General features: G+C 34.3%; 1 protein-coding gene across 1 annotated transcript in view; it reads right to left on the reverse strand.

Annotated features, from left to right (window-relative positions):
* LOC136041350 (macoilin-like) overlaps positions 1-19,840 on the reverse strand; it is an 86,537-nt gene that overhangs the window by 49,811 nt on the left and 16,886 nt on the right. Inside the window, exons 2-5 of the mRNA XM_065725997.1 lie at positions 12,927-13,071; positions 9,911-10,037; positions 5,569-5,698; positions 2,617-2,683 (exon numbers count right to left, since the gene is read on the reverse strand). Coding sequence (XP_065582069.1) covers positions 2,617-2,683; positions 5,569-5,698; positions 9,911-10,037; positions 12,927-13,071 — 469 coding nt within the window. The remainder of the gene's footprint in view (positions 1-2,616; positions 2,684-5,568; positions 5,699-9,910; positions 10,038-12,926; positions 13,072-19,840) is intronic.

Consider the following 19,840-nt stretch of genomic DNA (forward strand, 5'->3'; position numbering starts at 1 on the left):
CCCCCCCCCAGATGATCGAATCGAGGAAATGACAATTTCTAATTTAATCTGGTCTGGTTCCTAATATGCCTGCCAAATTTAATCGTCCTAATTTACCTAGAAGTTCCTAAACTAGTAAAACCGGGACAGGCAGACCGACCGACCAACAGAATTTGCGATCGCTATATGTCACTTGGTAGATACCAAGCGCCATAGAAATGGATGCTATATATTTTGATCAGCTCATCAAGATCTATCGAATGCCGTCGAAAAAAAAGATCTATCTGTCTTAGTTCAAAAGTTGACTTTTTTTTTACCGTAGGCCAAGTTTCTAACGTTATCACTAACGTTTGACTAAATTACTTTAAGTCATCTATTTTTTTGCTTCACAGCCTCCTAGATATAAAGATGACTGAAAAATAGAGCATTCATCCTCGACTTCGTTTACTTTTATATAAAAATTTTTGCAACTCCCCTTGACCTTCTCGCTCTTAAAGACAAAATGCCACTTGGAACTTATTGAAGACAATACAAATACTTCACAGTGGGATTTTATTAAAAAATGAATACACTGAACACGAATATTTGGGCAATATTTGAAATCTCAATAAGATGACAATGCTAATTCAGTGTTAAAAAATCAGGTGTTGAGAGAACAGCAATGCACTCTCACTCCTTAATTTTATTCAAAAGGGGAAAACTAGTTTTGCCCAACGAAAGTGGAAAGCGAGGTTAAAACCTTTAACTTACAAAAGTTATAATATACAAGTAGAGAACTGTTAATCCCTCAGCCCCCTCTCTCTTCCCACATTTATAATATATTTCACCTTGTACTTGATAAAAAATAATAAAATTGCTGAATACCTTTTAATTTATAATGACAATATTTGGTAGGTTTTAACCAGTTTTTAACAAACCACAGGTCAGCTTTATAATAAAGAGCTGGATGTTAATTGAGACGGACAAGCCCAATTATACATATATACTAAAATCTATTCGCTGTGAGTCTTAACGTCGCTCTTTACTTTGAATTAGGATTGTTTTTTTCAGTTTTAGTTCATTTTAGTCCCTCTTTGATCGGACGACGAAATTGCCAATGATAAGAAAATTACGAGATGTTACAAAAAATCATGAATTCTTATTTGGGCATGCCTCCCCACACCCCAATATACATTCCTGAGGCCCTGTGTACATTTCCTATTTGAGCTTGCGGCCTGAATGACTCCAAAAACAGTAGGAAAGTTTGGGCCTAAAAATGCAATTACGTCCCCTCATAGTTTCTATGTTATGTGGTTCAATTCTAATCGTTACTGACGAAAAACAGGGACATGTAACCGTTATTCACAGAAAAACATGAACTCACATGTTTTTATAGAGAGACGATTGGGATCTTAGATGTGTCAAACTATGGTCCAAATTTATCTAGATCACATCCCTTTTCGGGGGGTGCTCCTCTTAGCAAAAGTTTTACAATTCTTCTTATGACAAAAGCTATAGATTTTATAGCTATAGAACTTAATGAATTTACCTATTTAATTAGCACAAAAAGCAGATTTACCCAAGCTTATATCATTTCGAAAATAATGTCTTAAAGACTTTCGACCACTACTAACGAGGATAAATTTTTACTAACCGTTCACGGTAATGAAAGATTTTATTGGAAAGTTGTTTTATTTGCTCCTTTTCAAAGAGCAAAAACACAACAAATTAATCTAATTGCTAACTATAGTAACTTTTTTTGTAAAATTTGCCTCTGAGAACTAGTCAATCATCAGATACACTAACTTATTTAGCAAAACAGAGATTTTGAGACAGAGCTTTTTAAGGTTAAAGATTCTTCTCTTGTAAAATGGACAAAACAGTGCAAGAGGAAAAAAGGATTACTATTCGACCACAATTATTTTTAACTAAAAAAATGTAATTACAATTTTATTTCAATGTTGCTGAAAGATGTTCCTTGCATTTATGCAATTAATGATTATTTGGGCGACCCTTTAAAGAAACTTCCAGCCTATTTCAAGGATACAAAATTTGTCAATTTAGTTTAATTTTGTTATTGTGTTTACATGCATTAGTGTTTTTATATAACTACTAGTAGCAGAGCCTCTGAAACCGAAGGCATAAAAAAGAAAGGGTAGTACATACTCTATGTTGCCTCTTTCCCTTTAACACCAAATTCAAAGTTTCCTTACCACCTTCTTTCCCACAAAAAAAATCCTAGATATTTCAACTCGATCCCCAGCCATGACACAAAACAGGGTAGACTTGCTAGAACTACTTATAAAATTTGTCAAAATTTCAATGAAGCATAGCAACTACAGAATGAAAAATCCTCGATGGGCTTAAGGTACCCGTTGTGCAACATCACATTATTGTTTTCAGAACTGCATATTAGTGATGCCTGAGAGTCACCAGAATAACCAGTAATATAGGTAGGGATAATATCAGTAATATAATTTATCTTCATGTTACTTTTATCCTATTTTTCTTTCAACCATTATAACATTGCAGAAACTATAAAATCATTATAAAAAGAGTTTGACACCTTTAAAAGTGAAATTGCTTACAAATAGGTATTAAACAAGCACATGAATATCTTGTAAAATTAAATAAGAGTAAATGCAAAAAGTTACATACCAGTCTTATTCTGTAACTCATATAACTTTTAAATCCGAATCCTAATGTTACCACAGGATAACCGATGCTGAAAAGAAAAATACATCGTTTCAGTTGAAAAAAAAAAATCTATGAGACATCTTCAAAATGAGAATCAATCAATCAAGCCACAGATTTTTGTTCGAGAACAAACTTTATTAAAGTGATAGGAGCAACCGAAAGATGGAAAACTAGAATAAGATAAAAATTGATAATCAAAAAGAAGAAAAATACAATAGCAAAGGAAAAAGAAGATACTGCATCGTCCTAGAGCAAAATCAATATTGAATTAGTATAGACGATAAATGATCACTTCCAAGCACCTATACCACCCACCTTCAATATCTTGCCAATACATTGCTTATGAAATGGTAAGGGCAAAAGACTTATTGGTTCAAGATTTATGTTTGAAATATTAGCAGAAAAAGGGAAAGTAAGAAGATCCTAGGAATGGCCGTTTATAAAGTGGATGGTTACTTTGAATATAGGAAAGAATCCCACTCAATCGAAGTACCTATAATGTAAAAAAAAAAACATAAGCATCGCTATGGTCATAATTTTTTTTGAATGGAGAAAAGATAGTGATTCAGAATAGGGAATAGTAAGAGATATCATAAGCAGCTACAGTAATTTCAAATGGGTTTTGGTGCATAGCCTACATCTTCAGAAAAGTGAACAAAAAGCGCAAATTAGTTTTTCAACTGTTATTAACAAACAGTTGTCTACACAAGGAATATTATTTTAAACACCAAGGTACAGCAAACCGTAAGAGGAGACAACCTCCTCTTATTTTGAAAAATTTTACAGCTTTAATGTCTCTTGAATTACAACACTCACTGAAAAATAGGCGTCAAGTTTCGTTACAAACAATCTGTCAAGTTTTGTCCCCTTTTGAACTACTGCAGCCAAAAAAAGTATTTAAGAAATACAAATGAAGACTTCCTGTCTGTTGACAAAAGAATAAAATGTTTTCCTCGGGCGATCATAAGAAAGGGAAATCCATTTAACAACACAAAGTTGATGTAAAAGATTACTTAAAACAGTTTTAAAGTGCCACAGCTTCATTTTTGATTAATCTGGGCATTGGATTTCATGGAAAATTATTTTCGAATCTTGATTAGTGGTATTTTAGGGCAGAAATTCTCAGTTTCTTATCTTAAAGCGCACCAAATCTTGCCTTAACTGAGCTTTAAACTTCACAATTTAGCTGCACTTGATCAATAGATTTTCAATTATTGCAAAACCAATCCCAATGAATCTCACAATCTAAGATAGGAAACCGTAAAACTAGGTCTTAAAACCGTAAAACTATCTTGTTTGAATCGTAAAGTCAGTGACACTACATGTTAGCTTTCTCAACATACATTTTCATCTTTTTGCTAAAATACTGAGAAAAAGCAGCCTATACAAAAAGTTCCGCATAATAATAATTTTGTTGTGCGTTATGATGGAAAACCCTTTTGTTGAGAAAAAGAAATATTCAAAAATAGTTCCCTCTATGCCCGCCTCAATCTACAAAGACTCTTTATTTATAAATAGCCGTGAAGAACAAAGTCTGTCGGTGAAAGAATAAGAAGAAAGCAATTGATGTTCTTCTTTAACATTACTTAGATTAGCTGAATACGTAGGAATGCAAAAGATAAGCCTCCTCCCCTCCCTGTATTTTTAACACTATACTCTAATAAAAGTAAGTGCACAAGTAAGTCCGAATGAGTGCTACTTTCGTTGTTTTTCTAGGAAAGCCTCTTTGTTGAAAATAGAGAAACATTTAAATACTAACCCCGCCCTAACCTAACAATGACCTTTCATTTTCTATCCCCATGACCACGCAAGTATGTTAGTGTAACTAAATTAACAAAATGGGGATATTTCAGTGCTACTTACTTTTTTTGTATATGTAGATATTGGTATTATGTTCTAATCACCAGAGCTAGGGGGTTAAAAGGGATGATCATATCCCCCTTTTTGGGTGAATCCATTTTCTCCAGCATAATCCTGTCTTCCAGCCTTATGTACTGGAAGATCGTTATTTTCTACATCTTTCATTATTGGTCACGTTTTGATAAATCGTGAAATTTTGGTTACTTTTACACAAATTACCAAGGCCCGAGCTACAGAGTTTTGCGCTTCACTAGGACCCAGTCCTGCTTCTCTATGATTTCCAAGTTCCAGGTGCCTATAATTTGGACTAGGATATTAAAAAGCAAAAAAATACTCTTCCCTTTCCCCTTAGATATTTACGATAATTATTTTAGAGATTCTGCTGAGAGATGTCATGTGAGGATGCTTTTTCTATGTTATTCCAAATCATCTCCCCGAGGCCAATAGAAACATGTACCAAAAGGACAAGGAAAAGGGACAACATTCAAAAAAAGTTTGAGAATAAAGAGTCTTTGTTGCACAAGTGTCAAGTTTATTTAGAATAATAGCCAACTAATTTCCCACAAATTTAAAATAAACTGACGACGGGAATAAACGAAGAAGAATTCCGCCAAGATCAAGCAGTACTTAATGCTTGGAATTGCAATAGAATTCTTAATGTAATAAGAGAATTTTAAGTACATTTTGCTTTCAATAAAAATGCAAATGCAGCCCAACCATTTAGTGGGTTTTGAGTGGGCGGTAGCCCAAATTTTATTTGTGATAACTTCTATAAATTTCAAGTTTGAATTTAATATTCACTTAAATTTCTTTTGGCCCCAAGTTTCGTATATTCATTCACTGTGATTTCTAACGGTACACAGACTAACTATATGACTTTATTTCTGCTTATTTTAGGTTTTAATACCGCTCTACATTTTACTTCGAAACACCCTTTTCGAAAAAAAAAAAAATCGTGTTAAAAGTAAAACAGAGCATGAATACAAGAGTTAAGTACAAGCTTAATCACATTTTGGACGATTCTGGTAAGAGAAGACCAAAAATAAGACTTACCAATGTGCAGCAAAAGGCCTGCATAGATCCATGTGAGCAGGCAAATGTCTTAAATCTTTTAGCCTTACACTGGCTTCTACATAAACAAACAAGAACCATAGAAGAACGGTTGGTAGACATACTCCTCGTTCTAAACAAAAAAAAATATATATATAAGATTTAAACAGTGAATATATAGACAACAATTACCAAGGTTGTTAATAAGAATCAGATTCCTGGGCTGGTAGATGAATAGTCCAAGATAAGATAAGATTTATTACTGAAAAATGGCTATCACGAGCCCAAACGGGCCAAATTCGCACTTTGGGGTCAATAAACAAAAAAGAGCCAAAAACAAACAACGACGAAAAAATTATAAAAGGGTCAATACCGAATAAATAAAAAATGTCTAAAACAATTAGAACTCAAAAATTAAAAGGCCAATGCCGAATCAGCAAAATTTCAAAACGATGAAAACTCCTAAAATTGAAAGGGGAATAAATAATCAAAACAAGAACAATTTAGTTATGCGACCAAAATATAGAGAGCTCGAAATTTGCAAAATGAACATTAAAATTATAATGTAAAAAGAGAGTAGGGGGGTGGGGGTGAGGAGACTCACTGATTGAATATATCGACTATGTAAGGGATGAAATTTACTCCATATCTTTCAGTAGAAACTTTTATTGGGACAAGAAGGGAGATTTTTCTTGAAGCAGAATGCAAGAGGCGGAGTCGAAGGGGTGAATATTGACTAGGGAAAAGGGTGGTTGTTCGAGGGTTATGAAGGGCATTGTTAGCGAAACGCAAGGAAATTTTGCTCTCCTTTCCTTGGGGGTGACTAGATTGGCTGGTACTTCTAATGATAAACGCCCTACCGCTTAAGTTGTTAATTCAATGACGAATTATACAACCGTTTTTTTTTTTCGTTAGTTTCTTTCAGTTTAGCGTGAGACAAGACAATGAGAAGTGACAGAATAGATGGAAATTACATAATTTGGGCTACATATTTGCACATTAGGGGGGGGGGTATGTGGGGGAAAAGTATTTGAACTGTGTAAAGTTAGAAAACAATTCTTACTGCATAATATGCAGAATAATTGTACCTCACACATTAGGCATGCAGACCCGCTATATTTTACCTCCCCCCTCCCAATGTGCATTCATATAGCCCAAATTTGTTTGAAAAGTATTATATTTTTACCTTACTTTGGTATATTTCATTAGGATTGAACGTCAGAAAAACAAGACAGAAGAAAAATAGGTAGGGCGTATATCATACATGTACCGATTGGGTCTTGAAGAAGGGAAATATAAAGAACTTTATCCTCATCAAAGATAATTTTTAGGCACATATAACTAGTGACAGCTTCGTCGGATATCGATTCCAAGATGTCCATTGGGCCACTTTTAAAATTTTTGAAACATGGTTCTAAGATAGATCATCAACAAATTTCCATCTACCCGGGAAATCAACAACAAGGTTGTTTATCATTGCAAGAAATAAAATTGGGCCTATGAGGGTTCCCTGAGGCATGCAATTACAGATTGGGAGGGGATCAGAATATACATTCAAGTTTTTAACGACGCGTTCTATTAGAAAGGAAATACGCAATTATTCTAACTAAATACGGGTCAACTTGAGAGTCATTGGATAGTTTACTACCAATATATTGGGGTCAATTAAAACGAAAGCTTTTTCCAAGTCCACTGCAATAACATCGAGCCAGGTATTTGATTTTTCACGTGTTTCACATATTGCGTCCATAAGGTGAACAAGATAGTGGGTGGTATATGTAAAGCGTAAGTTTCCGAAATGTCTTTGGTCAACATTTGAGATTATCTTTACTTTTAACCATTCAGCTAAAAAGCTTTCATAAAACTTGTAAAAAGCTGGAGTAAGAGCAATGGGTCCGGCGCCATCAAGATCTTGCTTGTTGCCTTTCTTTTTTACGGGTACCCTTCTTTTTGTCACACATTCTTTCGACGCCATTAAGATCTTGCTTGTTGCCTTTCTTTTTTACAGTTACCTTTCTTTTTGTCACACATTTTTTCCTTTAATTTTAAAGACCTAAAAACCCAATTTACATCGTTTTGGTAATTTGGGTTACTCTACCCCACTTTCCCAATAGCTTGTAAATAGTCTTTAGCTTATTCTAGAACAAAAATTGATATATCTTTCAGTTCAAGTGATCCTAAGTCTGTGTCTTCTTGGATTTGTTCCCGTACCCAAGAGATTAATTTTCCTAATCTATTCCTAGCCATCCAATCCTCTAGGAGATAATACAGGCTATCTTCTACTAGCATTAAATAGGAGTCAGCCATTTCCAAGAATTAATCTAGATCAATCTTGTCAGTTGCAAAACTGCGAAGATAAGTAATTTTGCAAGTGATAACAAATTCTTTTACAGCAGTATAATGCTGTCTGTTTCTTTTTTTCGCAAGACTTATGGTGCCATCAATTACTTCAATGGATTCTGATAGTCACCAAAAATCCCCAAAGTCACCTTCAATTATAAAATCACTAGCTGTACATGCAGTCAAACCATAAAACACACAATTATTCTACAAAGTCAGTACTACTTAATAAGAAGGGAAATGACCTTGTGCTTACCATCAGCAATGATTGCGGCAAGCTAAAAAATTTGATTTTACCTAACTAATCATTCTTTTGATATTACTTTTTTTCGTGTTTATGTTTTTTTTACCATTGTTATGTCATCATTGACAACAAGAATCATTTCAAATAAACATCATCTGTAACTATGCAACTTCTGGGTCCTTTTTGCTTTTTAATATCGTTGCCAAGCATATTTCCTCTTCTTTATTTGTTTATAAACTAAACAAATTATCCTCCATTGACAAAGGATCGAGCGAAAGTTTTTCCCGTGAGCTTGTTCTTCCCAATCCGTGATTATAAATCCGTCACAACAATGTATCTTGGCGTTGACATAGCTCGAGAACTAATGGAATGAGAAACAGATTGCTCGATATACTTTCTTCTATTTTATTTCTGGAGACTTAGAGTTTATGTCCCTTTTCGAAGCTTTTGGCCCATTCGTCTGCAGCCCAAGGGTTTTAACGTTTTAACGAAAGACAATAATTTTACTATCGTTTGATAGATGAGATTCAGCTTTACTCAAGTGCATAAATAAATTTTTAAACTTCTTTTACTTGATTTTTTAAGACTGAAAATACGTTGAAAACCCACGAAAACATACAAAAAAAGATTTTTTTTTTTTCGGTTTTAAGCAAGTCTTAATCATTCTCTAAGAGAAACTGGCTCGGTGAATGGATACTAGTGAGACTGACGAATAAGATGATAAAAATGCTTCACCCTTTCCGCGCAAGTTACTGCTGAAGGTTTGTCGCATAATCATATTTTGAGCAGGAAACTTAACTGAAGACAGTTATTATTGGTTCAAGATTATCAAAGAGAATTTCGAAAACCGGTTGTAAAAAAGTACAAGACTTGCAAGTTTTTTAAACAGGTTAATTACAACTGCTAAAATTATTATTAAGTAAATAAAACTCAGAGTCAAATAAATGTATGCGCCCTTTCAAATAGAAAATCCTAGTTGTTCAAGAATTCTCAGTTCAATGCTAAAGTGGGTCAAGTCCAGAAAGAACAACTTTCGAGAAATGAAGTTAAATAAGTAAAGCTTAATTTCTTAAATATGTTTATAATTTTTAGGATCAACCATCAATTGTAAAATAATTGACTTTGAGAATTAGAATACCTTCCATTATTTTAAAAGATGATAAAAAAAACAGGGGCATCAATTTCCTCAAAATTTTGGAGGGAGATGGGGGAAGATCTGTCCATTTTTCATTCCTTTTCAATGAAAATACCCGAAAACAGGTATTTTAAACAGAAATATCCCCAAAACACAATTTTTTTTAAATCTAGGCGGGGACAAAGAAAAATCTAACCAAAGGGGCATTGGACACCGCTGGAAACAAATAGAATCTACGCAGATTCGGTCCAATATTGATATTATAGAAAATCTATCACACTCCAAGTGCTGCTACAACATTTGGCCCATGCACGATTTTATACTCTGTTCCTGTATGCTCGGATAATACTATCTTCGAGATATATGGTATATGGGTGTGAGTAAGCTATTTGGTAAATGTCAACACATGGAATTGGTCCACACAAATATTGAGCCCACCAACTAGCATGACATTGTCCCATCAAATAAAAACAATGAGAAAAAAACTTGTTGCCAATATACAGCCAAAAAAGGTCGATTGACTACTTGACACACAAAAAACATGCGTCATTTAGCTAAAGAACGTAGTATAGCACCAAGTTTTTAGGCACATTAGTAAACGAATATTACCAAAACCCATTCTGTACCTGTATGCCACACATATTGCACCCAAACATAAGTACTTGCTGCGAAGAACAACCAATGCACTGGTATAAACAGATAGCAGATCATGTCTGAGGTCACCGTAATGAAGATAAAAAATACGGAGAAAGCCTAGAAAAAACAACAGAGAAAAAAGAAGTTAGTAACTCTAATCAAACCCTCTTAACAATTACAGAATAAGAAAGAAAGACAAACAAATTAGAGTAAATTTTTTTCTTTTCCTCCAGCAAATACTGGTCATATTTATAGTATTGTAGATGAGGATGAGAGAGGCAGGGCAACATTGATGAAATTTGGAGGCAATGGGACCCTGTGGTCTGAAAATCGACCCAGTTCGATAACCATACTTATACTATAGTATAATAACAAAGAGAGAAGAAGAAGAGGGAATTGAAAAACTACGAAAAACAGGGGAGAGAGGCGGAGAGGGAGATAGAAAGACACTTGATCTGCATACACACAAATATATTTGTATATATCAAGATTATGGAAGTGTTTCAACTTGCCTAACAACATAACGTTACCACTGTTGAGTAGTACCTGATTTTTTTTATAATTATTACTATTTACAATACTTTTTTTTTATTATTGTCGGTATTCCACACTACCATTTTCAGCAAGGTACGTCTAAAAAAATGAACAGCTAACCTTCCAAACCATTTGAATGCAACAAGGAACAGTTTGATTTTGTAACCAAACCATTATTTCATTACTACCATGATTTTTTTTTTTTTTTGCAAAGCTTCATCTACATCACAAACTTTTTTCTGAGATTACCAGGAACAGGTATTTCTCAGACATAAGTAAATAACCTACCCAAACGGGAGAGGAGGGTGTAAGATTGGTCCAAATCACGCATACTTACAGGACCAAGCCAGTAGATGGGAGAGAGCGGGGCCGAAACACAGTAAAGGTACATTTTACCCAGATTTCTCACAAGAAAATTTTGGACTAATTTTGGTAGTATGAGAAATTTCACTTTTCATAGAAAAGATCAAAAGAGCTTTCTAGGAGAAATAAAAATAATTCTTAGAAAATACCCATCCTACCCATTCCAGTTCTTCCAAAAGACTTAGATTTGTACACGCCTATGTCTACAAAAACCTGCATGCAAAAAGAAACTAATTCCTTCCATGCCCTTTACAACAATTCACCTCTGGGTGATACCCTTACTACCAGTGATGATAATAGCATAATTGGAACTTCTGGGAGAAAGGAATCTAGGGTCAGTTAGATTTTAATCGATATGAGTGAGCGGGTACTATTATGGTTTAATACATGCTATCTTTACCTAAATGTTTATAAGTCAAGTTTCTTTGCTTTCCTAAGAGTTTCTGAATTATTAAAAAAAACTTTTAAAATGGTATTGGCAGACCAGAGAATTGTCACTTTAGATTTGTAGCTACTATTCTTGATGAAAATTAAGCCTTAGAGGACCACTTTGCTTTTCGAAGTAATACCTTAAATCAAGTATTTTTTTTTTCAAGACCACGCTGCTTTTCACTGAGAACCACGGAGATTTGATAAACAAAGTCTTGCAAGCATTTTAAGGGATCTTAACCGTATTTTCCAGGTCCAAGATTGACAACCCTCTTTCATTCTTCAATTAAATCGTAGGTCTGTTATCTGTCAACTAACCAAACAAGTCCATTTCAGGTTTTTAAAAAAAACTAGTTTCACCAGCTTTTCGTCACCTCCCTCCACTCACTCGAGGTTAAGGCCTTGAATGTTGAATACCTCGTCGCTCAGCTTGTGCTCTGCATAGTCTAAATAAAATAAGAAAATCACAAATGTCAAATTTACTGATTAAGCGTGGGCTTGTTTTAAATTATGGCATATAAAGGAGTAGTCACTATTATCATTTATTTCAGTGGCCGAAGTGATTCAACAAATGGTGGCAGGTTACACATAATGTTAAATAACTTCAAAACCATTTTTTAAAAGGAAAAAGTCTTAAACCTTGGATTCTTAATCAATTTGCACTCACATTTAAGTCTGATATCGTTTTTCTTATATTGTACAATTTCAGCTTTCAACGAAAAAAGGATATATTTTCAATACTTATACTTTTAAAAACAGAAAAAAAAGATTGCCCATTAACGAGCTCCAGCCAATGGCCCTGAGATTTGGTCTGCTTGAGATTTGTCTCTTTACCTGTCGATTGAGCTAGCCAGGGGTGAGCTAGTGAGCTAGTTTAGGGGCTACACCTAGTGCTACTAATATATTAAAATAAACGAGTTTCTTATGCACCAGTCCTTTCTGTAAAGTTTACTGAGGAGCTAATTTATATACCAAATTATCCTCCTTTCCAAAACCAGTTTTAAACTTGTATGACAAGGCCAGAAATGTCATATGTGATGTAGCCATTTACAGTCAAATCTTTGACTTGATCTAGACTCCCTTTTTATTCTTTCATGTATAGCTTTCACTTTTCTCCAACTCCATGGCGATCTTGCAAAGAACCTTAGGTGTATTCGGCCTTCCAAATTTAACCGGTCTATATTTAATTAGGGATATTCAAATTCTTTTCACTCCTTAGGTAAGATCACAACTTAAACGTATAACCACGCTTGTGTTTTTTGAACAGCCTGTCTGTATCGATTCAAGGATGTCATTCATTTGTCATCTTTAAATGCATGACAACATTTTTCGGGTTTAGAATAATTTCCCTCTTTCTTTCTCCCTCGTAACCAAGTTGCGTCACGGCGTATCTAGGGGCAGGAGCCATTGACTCTTTAATCAGAAACATCGTTATCCTTCTTAGAAAAAAATCCTCGAAAATGAGTGTAAAACTTTATGTTGATAAACAACGGCAAATATCCCTTCCTATGGAAAAATCTGTTGCTGCGCCTGCAGTAATGAATTGCTGAAATTACTCAATAGATAGGCTATACTTTTTTCTCCCGACAAGTCTTAAATTAAAAATATCAATAAAATTAATTCATGATTAATAACGAGTTTCAGTCTTTAAATATGCTAAGAGTTTTAAAAAGTACTTACGAATCCTTGGTACTTGAACGAGTCGTAAAATGACCTTATCACAAGCCATATTGGCCACAAAAATTCAAATCTGAATTCCAGAATAAAATCAGCCATAAGAATGAAAGCCCAAAAGACGAAGAATTTGGTGTAAATAAAGTTGTTGCTGGAAAAAATAGCCTTATTTCAATACATAATTTAAAAAAAAAAAAAAACATTTTTCTTCTCTTAAGGAAATGTTTAGCACCCATAAGAAAAGTGTAAATGTAAAATGTTGCTAAAAACTTATAAAAAGAAAGGACATTGCCAGTTAAGACACCCGGACCTAAGATACAAAAAAAAAAAATAATTCAAGGCTGACAGCCAACACTCACGAAACGCTTCTTTTTACAGTAATTCTAGGGAGCTAACCAGAACTTAAGTATGAGGTTTTTATTTATTTGGAGCTACATAGCGTCCATATCTACATCTCTTCAACAAGTTAGTATATTACACAACAATAAAGGACCAAACAAATTTTTTTGTTTGGTTTTTATATGTTTTAAAATGCAGAACTAACTGGTTTTATATGCAGAACTAACAAAATTTTAGTTCTGCAAACTAGTGGACGCCACAGGTTCCAGCAAAAAATTATCATTTCCATGTTCAAGGGGATATTGATTACTTATTTACCCAGGTACATGACAAATGTGTGTGTTTACTTCGCGATAGAAGTGAATCCATTGGGAAGAAAGGAAACAATGAAAGTCATTTCAAAGTCTTTAAGTCCTGAAATTTAACCATTGTTTACGTATAGTATTTGTTATTCGGAAGTACACAGACATTTCTAGGGGGGGGGGGATTTTCCGCCAGGAGGATTTTCCACGTGGAGAATATTCAATGGAATGGAATTTTCCAGGTGAATTTTACACTGGAGAATTTGTCAGAATTCCTGTACAAAATTCTTTTTATTTGTCTTACTTTCTCTTTGCCGACTCAATTTTACGCGTAGAGATGTTAACGGTTGTTGTCCGGGGTAAATTTTCGCCGGAATTGAATTCTCTACTAGAGAATTTTTCCCAGGGGGAAGATTTTTCCGTGGAGGTGGAGTATTCCGGCATTATTTAAAGAACGATTAGAAATTTTTTTAAAACATATTTTTTTACTCAAAGTAAGGAACGACATTAAATTTAAAACGAACAGAAATTATTGCATATATGAGGAGGTTTCCCCTCCTCAACACATCTCTCTTTAAGCTAAAGTTTGAATGTTGTCCCAGTTCTTCAATAACAACTATATTTAATAACAACGAAACACAGGGTTCGCTTAATTAGGACATTAGGAAGCGTTTTTAAGAGTACCAACAAACTTTACCATGAAGAGCAAGGCGTTCAGAAGGACGCAACCACCCTCATATACGTAATAATTTCTTTTCATTTAATTTGTAATGTTGCTCTTTACTTTGAGTTGAAAAATTTGCTTGTTTTTTATTGAATTGTATGTAAGAACTTGAAAACTCTGCAATAGGGTTTTCTGATACGGTGAATTTGATGGAGGAAATTTCATTAAGACCGTGAGCCATTCATACTTGCCAAGGGCGCATATATTTTAGGAGTGCCAAATTTCAAATAAATTATTGAACGGTTAAAATCATTTAGTAACTTCTGGAAATTATTTTTTATCAAAATAAAGTCGAGGGTGCAGTTGGCAGTAAGTATAAACAAATTGAATCCGAAATTTTCATTTTCCCTTATTTTCATCACCATTCCTTGAAAATAAAAGAAGCAGACCGAATTAGAGGCAATCAATTGGGACGAGATAATTATTAATTTTGCAGAGGCTAAAGAATGAGAAGTCAGATTTAAATGAATGGAAAATGTTATTCATAAATGAAAATTGCGTTACAATTTGACCTGAAAATTATTTGGAGACAGAGAAGAGGGCGCTAATCAGATTTTGCCCCGGGCGCAAGAGAGGATAAAACCGTCACTAAAAAAGGTTCCTTGGAATATTTACATCAGCCTAGACCAGAAGTAGTGGTCGAACTTAATATATTTTCGATCAGCCAAGGCAAAAAAGAGTTACAGAATTGAATATTTTCGATCAGCATAGAAAATATATATGCCGTTCCTAAGCCAATGAATCTTCAACAGGCAACAGATTTTCCCAACACGACTATAGTTCCATATCTTTAAATTTTAACATGGGATTTCAAAAATTTTTAGAGCAATCCCATGCAGTCGATGTCCACCCCGACTATGGGATTCACCTTCCTTGACCTTTATTACTGGTTAGGTTATCCATGTTTCACCCGTTCATGCTAAGTTGTCATGTCTCTTCCGTCCCTTCGCACAAAGATTGTTGGGTACCGGGACTTGTAACACCTTGCCTGGTCTCGGTTTTATTCTGTCAAGCGATTCTGGCTACGCCTAGGTATCCAAAACAGATATCACCAGACAGACACAAATAAAACACCCATGGCTTATCTCAAAAATCCACAATGGTCTCATAGGCAAAAAAAGGCATACTAATGCCCACCCTAGTCTCAAGGAACTTAGAAGCAATATATTCCTTCACAATTGCTAGTGACTTCAAAAGGCACCCCTTCTGCGTAAGAGTCGGCATTTGTCAAGTTTAAGCTGACAGTGCCTTATCCACCCTTCTGCTACTATGAGGCCACAAAGCTGAATTTCTCAGAGAAAAGTCAGGAACGAAGATATCAACTATGTCCCATCTCAGAGATCCTCAAACACCTTTTACACGAGGTACCTTGTATCCCATTCTATTCTTATTGAGCTTAGGCGGGATCACCATCTCCACAAGGCATTAGTATCTTAGTTTACTTTACTAAGCTAGGATTTTAGTTTGTACTAGCATTTAGTTGTAAACAACAAGAAGAAATGTCCTGCGCTTTTCTAGGGAGGGTCCAAGGGTATATATAACCTCAATTCGTCTAATAAAAAGCCACAGAGACTTAAAGTTTGCAACAACGTCCATCAAACTTTTGCGTTTCAAGCTTGAATAACTTAGCTCTAAATTGGGCGAAAAAACCCTTTGTCCTCCGAAAATTCCATCTCCTGGGTGCTTAGTTGCAAGTCACGCCTTTTTCTGGTAATCACTGGGGTGACGTTGGAGCCTTTGCTTCTTCCAATGGAAGCCCTGTTGGTCATGGCAAAAGACCAAGTCATTGGATTTCCTCAGCTTTCTCAAGGCACTATGCTTGTCAAAAACGGTAGTTCAAGGATTTAGCTCTGGGAAGAGTTCGTCTATACTCAAGGGTAACCACAGGATGGAGGCTAGGATAGCTTCAGCCCCACAAATACCCAGAAATCATCCAGATTTTGGATTAGCATGATTAAATTTTCAAATTTTGTTCCAATTCTTCAATAATGAATTACGAAGTCCTTTTAATCTGAATAAATAGCTCTTTCGGTATTGACGATATTGACGATAGATCGTATTGACGATAGATCGAATCCCCTCATATAACTAATAATTTCTTTTCATTTTAAATTTAAGTGTTGCTCCTAACTTTCAGTTGAAAAAACTTTTTTAATTTGTTTTCTGATCGTTTTTAAATTTTGCTCAGAATTCCGGCGTCCCCTTGATGGAAAATTGAAAATTTTCTTCCCCATGAAGCATTCCTCCATGTAAAGATCCTCCCATGTAACCCTCTCCCCGACACCCCCCCCAAAAAAATATCTCCCTGAAAATGTCTGCATACTTCCCAATTACTAATACTATATGTAAACAATAGACAAAGTTCATAATTTGCGGCGCTTCTTCCGGGGAGTGTTGGGGATTAAGTCGTCCTCGAAGACATAGTCATTGGATTTTTTGACTATGCTGAACAAGATGACAATCTCAAAATTCTGATCTGGTGACTTTGAGGGAAAATGAGCGTGAGAGGGGGCCTAATTGCCCTCCAATTTTTTGGGTCACTTAAAAAGGACACTAAAACTTTAATTTCCGTTCTAATGAGCCCTCTCACGACATTCTAGGAATACTGGGTCGATACGATCACCCCTGAAAAAAAGCAACAAATAAACACACATCCGTGATTTTTCTTCTGGCAAAAAAATACGAAATTCCACATTTTTCCAGATAGGAGCTTGAAACCTCTACAATAGGGTTCTTTGGCACGCTGAATCCCATGGTTTGATTTCCATTAAAATTCTATGACTTTTAGGGGCTGTTTCCTCCTTTTTTGACAATAAGGCAGATTTTATCAGGCTTCTAACTTTTAATGGGTAAAACCAAACTTGATGAAACTTATAGATTCAAAATCAAAATTCTTTTGATGTATTTATTAATATCAAAATTTCGTTTTTTTAGGGTTTTGGTTACTATTAAGCCGGGTCGCTCTTTACTATACGTTATCACGAACTGTTTGATAACATGAATCTCTCATTTTATTTGAGCTCAATAAATAATAAAACAAAATCTTCTATTTTTTTCTTCTATCTTCAGTCGGTTTGTGGTGGATTAATAAGATCAGCTGTAACAACCATATCCATACAGCATTCAAGTTGCAATGGCAAATTCAACATATGGTACCGACGAAAATGCTAAAAAGTGAATGAAATTTTTGCTCCTTAGAAAACACAAGTAAAAAAATTCCAGAACTAACATTTTGTTTCCCAATACCAATCAAATCGATTAAAGAATATGCACTACTTTCATCTCCAAGACAGTATGATTTATTCTACAAACTCAAATATCTTGAAATTATGTGAAAAAAGTAAAACTACTATTTTTCCATTTTCTTACTCAAAATTGACAGAAAAAATTCAGTCCGAAATTTAATCACAACTGTTTTTACGATTTTTTCTTGACATAAGAAGAATAACAGGATAAAAAACTAAAATAATAAGCTTAACTTTAAATTATTATAACGGTAAAATTCTAGTTAATTGACTTATTGCGATCTCAGAAAGGGTTTAGGTTAGGAAAATGAAACTTTCAGGGATGAATCTACAGACTAAAGTATGTCCCAGGAAGGTATTTTGAAGCAACTACCTCCACTCCTTCTCCCTCTAGAGGGCCCTGACCTTTGATGGCCTTTAAAAATGTGTGTGATAAAAGTGAAACCTTGCAAAATAGATCTTCTGCTTAAAATGAAGTACAAAGAAATTGTTTTCAGCTTCATAACTTTGCTCAATTCCATTTTATAAGGTTTTAAAGATATGCAAATACATTTCCTAAATTTTGAAAAAAACATTGATACGGCTTAAAATTCTACTCAAATAACAGGAATTGCATTTCCAGAACTACAGGCAGAGAAAAAGCAACTAGTAACTGAAAATTAAGGTAAAATGTTGTTTTGTCAAAATTTTAATAGGTATACATCTGCCATGTAGGTAAATTTCAGGGCCCTCTAGAGGGAGAAGGAGTGCAGGTGGGCAGAGGCGCCATTTGAACCAAATCTTGGGGTGGATATAAACTCCATCTTGGCCCCCCCCCCCCCGACTCACTTCGTGTCGCGTAATCATCTAGGAAATGGGCATTTGACAGAACTCGAGAATTTTATTATGTATCTTACCTACTTTCAAAGTTTACAATAATTAATAGCAAATAGCGTAATTACCCCAAGGGTCGTCAAGTAATTACGCTCTTTGGTTAATAGGCGTGCAGTAATTTCAAATCAATTGGACAGAATGGATTATGTTGGACATAATGGATTATTATGGCCGGCAAAGAGCTCTTTGTGGTGGAAGCTTGGGCCCCCCTGGAAAATCTAGAGTGGGCATTTGCCCACCTCTGACCCCCCAAATGTCGCCTCTGGAGGTGGGTACTTTAAAATACCTTCCCGGGACATACTTTAGCCTTTAGACCCATCCCTGAAAGGTTCATTTTCCTAACCTAAACCCTTTCCGAGATAGCAAGAAGTCAATTTACTAGAATTTTACCATTATAACTTAATTTCTTCTCGTTTCAGGCTTTAATATTTGTATTTAATTTCCTTTGGATAACTTTTTAATTAATTATTTAAAAAGGATATTAAAACTTTAAGCGTGCATCCAAGCAAGCCACTTCTGAATGTCACTTTTAAATCAACAAAATAACAAAAAAAAAAAAAAAAAAAAAAAAAAAAAAATCATACATGAATACATTTGCAAAGGATAATACAAAATGATTTATCTTCCTAGATAGAAGAATGAAATTTCTTTTTGGATCTCGGATTCTCAGATCTACTAAATTTCAAGGTATAATTTTCATTAAGATTGCACCCACCTTAAGATATTTTCTAAGATTATGATAATGTTTATGCACTAATAGCTTTTAATAGGTAATTATCCTATTTTTTTTTTATATTTCATCTTTCATATGAATTTCCTTTCAATAGGCACAACCATATGGCAGCATATGATGAGACTGACGAGTCGTTTGCAATACTGTTAGTCATCATAATTTTAATACAAATCCCAACATCAGTGCTGGGCGCTTTTGGCTTTAGGATAAAAATATTTTCAGCTAAAATCACCCCAATTCTCAAGGAGCAAGATATATTTCTCATAGTGAAAAAGCACTACCTTGCTCGAAATCATAAAATGAATAGCCCTCACTCAAGTTTTGATGACTACTGGATTTTCATGACCACCCCTGAAAAAAATATTGAAAAGTAGAGCTGTAAAACTTAGAGTGGAGAAGAAGAACAATATAGTTTCATTTTAAGGTTAATCCAGATATTTCACTTGTATCAAAGTTGGTTACCCATGAAAGTCATTTGTATAGGACAAACTTAAGGAATTTTATTAAAAAAAGAAACTTTTTGAAGAAATGATATATATATATATATATATATATATATATATATATATATATATATATATATATATATATATATATGTGTGTATATATATATATATTATATATATATATATATATATATATACATATATATATATACTCTCTTTATAAGCGAGCAATAATTGTATATATTTTTTTTTCAAAAG

Source organism: Artemia franciscana, chromosome 2, assembly GCF_032884065.1.
Source record: "Artemia franciscana chromosome 2, ASM3288406v1, whole genome shotgun sequence".
Taxonomy (NCBI): Eukaryota; Metazoa; Arthropoda; class Branchiopoda; order Anostraca; family Artemiidae; genus Artemia; species Artemia franciscana.